A 1,121-nucleotide genomic window follows, 5' to 3' on the forward strand; every position below is an offset into this window, starting at 1 on the left:
TATCTGCACCCCTGCGATCGCATCAAGATTCTGCTGCAGGTGCGGCATGAGGGCCGCGCCTTTTCGGGCCCGCTAGAGGTTGTGCAAACTGTCGTCTGCCGTTCCGGCTTTCGCGGCCTATACCGCGGCATCGGCGTGTGCGTGGTGATGGACCTGGTCTCGGGCGCAATCTACTTTGGCGGGAACCGCTGGCTCACCGTCAACTTTGCCGAGGGCGGCGGCGGCGACGGCGGCGACAGCGGCGACGGCGCGACACAGGCGCTCAAGCTTGTGGGAGCCGGGTCTCTCTCGGGTGTCTCCTCGTGGGCTGCCATCTACCCGCTCGATGTGGTGCGCACGCGCATGGCGGCGCAGCCCTTCGGCTGGGAAGGCGCCGCGGACATTGCGCGCCAACTCTTTCGAACGGGTGGGGAGCGCGCCTTTTTCCGCGGCCTTGTGCCCTGCCTGGCGAGAAGCTGCTTCTCGGACGGCATCTTCTTCCCCGTGTACTGGTCAGTGAGCTGGCAGCTGGGCACGCGCGGCCAGGATTGAGAATAGTAAGGGTGGATCCGGGGGCGGGAGCGCTCATAAGCTTGGCACTGCCTGCGCGAGGCCCGTGGATCAATGAAGACCACATATGCACAGCGGAAGGCGTGAGGATCGGGCTATAGTCTATAGAAGTCGTCTCGGTACACATCATACATGCGCGTGCTGGCCGCGCGGTGCCACGCTGCCAGATAAGAGATACCTCTCTCCGTCGCTCTCTCGACTCTCGCACTTGGAGCACTTGCTCTGGGCCGGCGCGGGGCCCCCAGAGGGTGTCCATGCGGGGGGGAGATGGGTTCCCACGGCCCGCCGCAGGCGCCGATTTTTTCGGGATTTTTTTTCTTTTTTTCGCGATTTTTACTTGTTTTCATGGGAATTCTGCGTACTTGCGGCCATGCTATCACGCCTTGCGACAGCCTGTCGGCGCTGCTGACCGTGCCATGATGCACAATTGATCACCTGCATAGCTCGCGGCCTTAGTATCAAGCATTCAGTGACGACCTGATTCTACGACCAGTAGGAAGGTGTCCTTCCAGCGCGTGCACGCTTCTGACGCAATGCGCGTCACAAACTGCCTCGGCGACTGGCTGCTGCAC

General features: G+C 62.2%; 1 protein-coding gene across 1 annotated transcript; it reads left to right on the top strand.

Annotated features, from left to right (window-relative positions):
- Positions 1 to 39: 39 nt before the first annotated feature.
- On the top strand, positions 40 to 531 carry EMIHUDRAFT_125501 (hypothetical protein; the record flags this gene model as incomplete). The annotated part of the gene is made up of 1 exon (XM_005793301.1): positions 40 to 531. A coding segment is annotated over one exon (492 nt), but the record flags the coding sequence as incomplete, so codon positions are not given.
- Between the last annotated feature and the right edge of the window lie 590 nt (positions 532 to 1,121).

The sequence above is a fragment of the Emiliania huxleyi genome (assembly GCF_000372725.1).
Source record: "Emiliania huxleyi CCMP1516 unplaced genomic scaffold EMIHUscaffold_10197, whole genome shotgun sequence".
Taxonomy (NCBI): domain Eukaryota; phylum Haptophyta; order Isochrysidales; family Noelaerhabdaceae; genus Emiliania; species Emiliania huxleyi.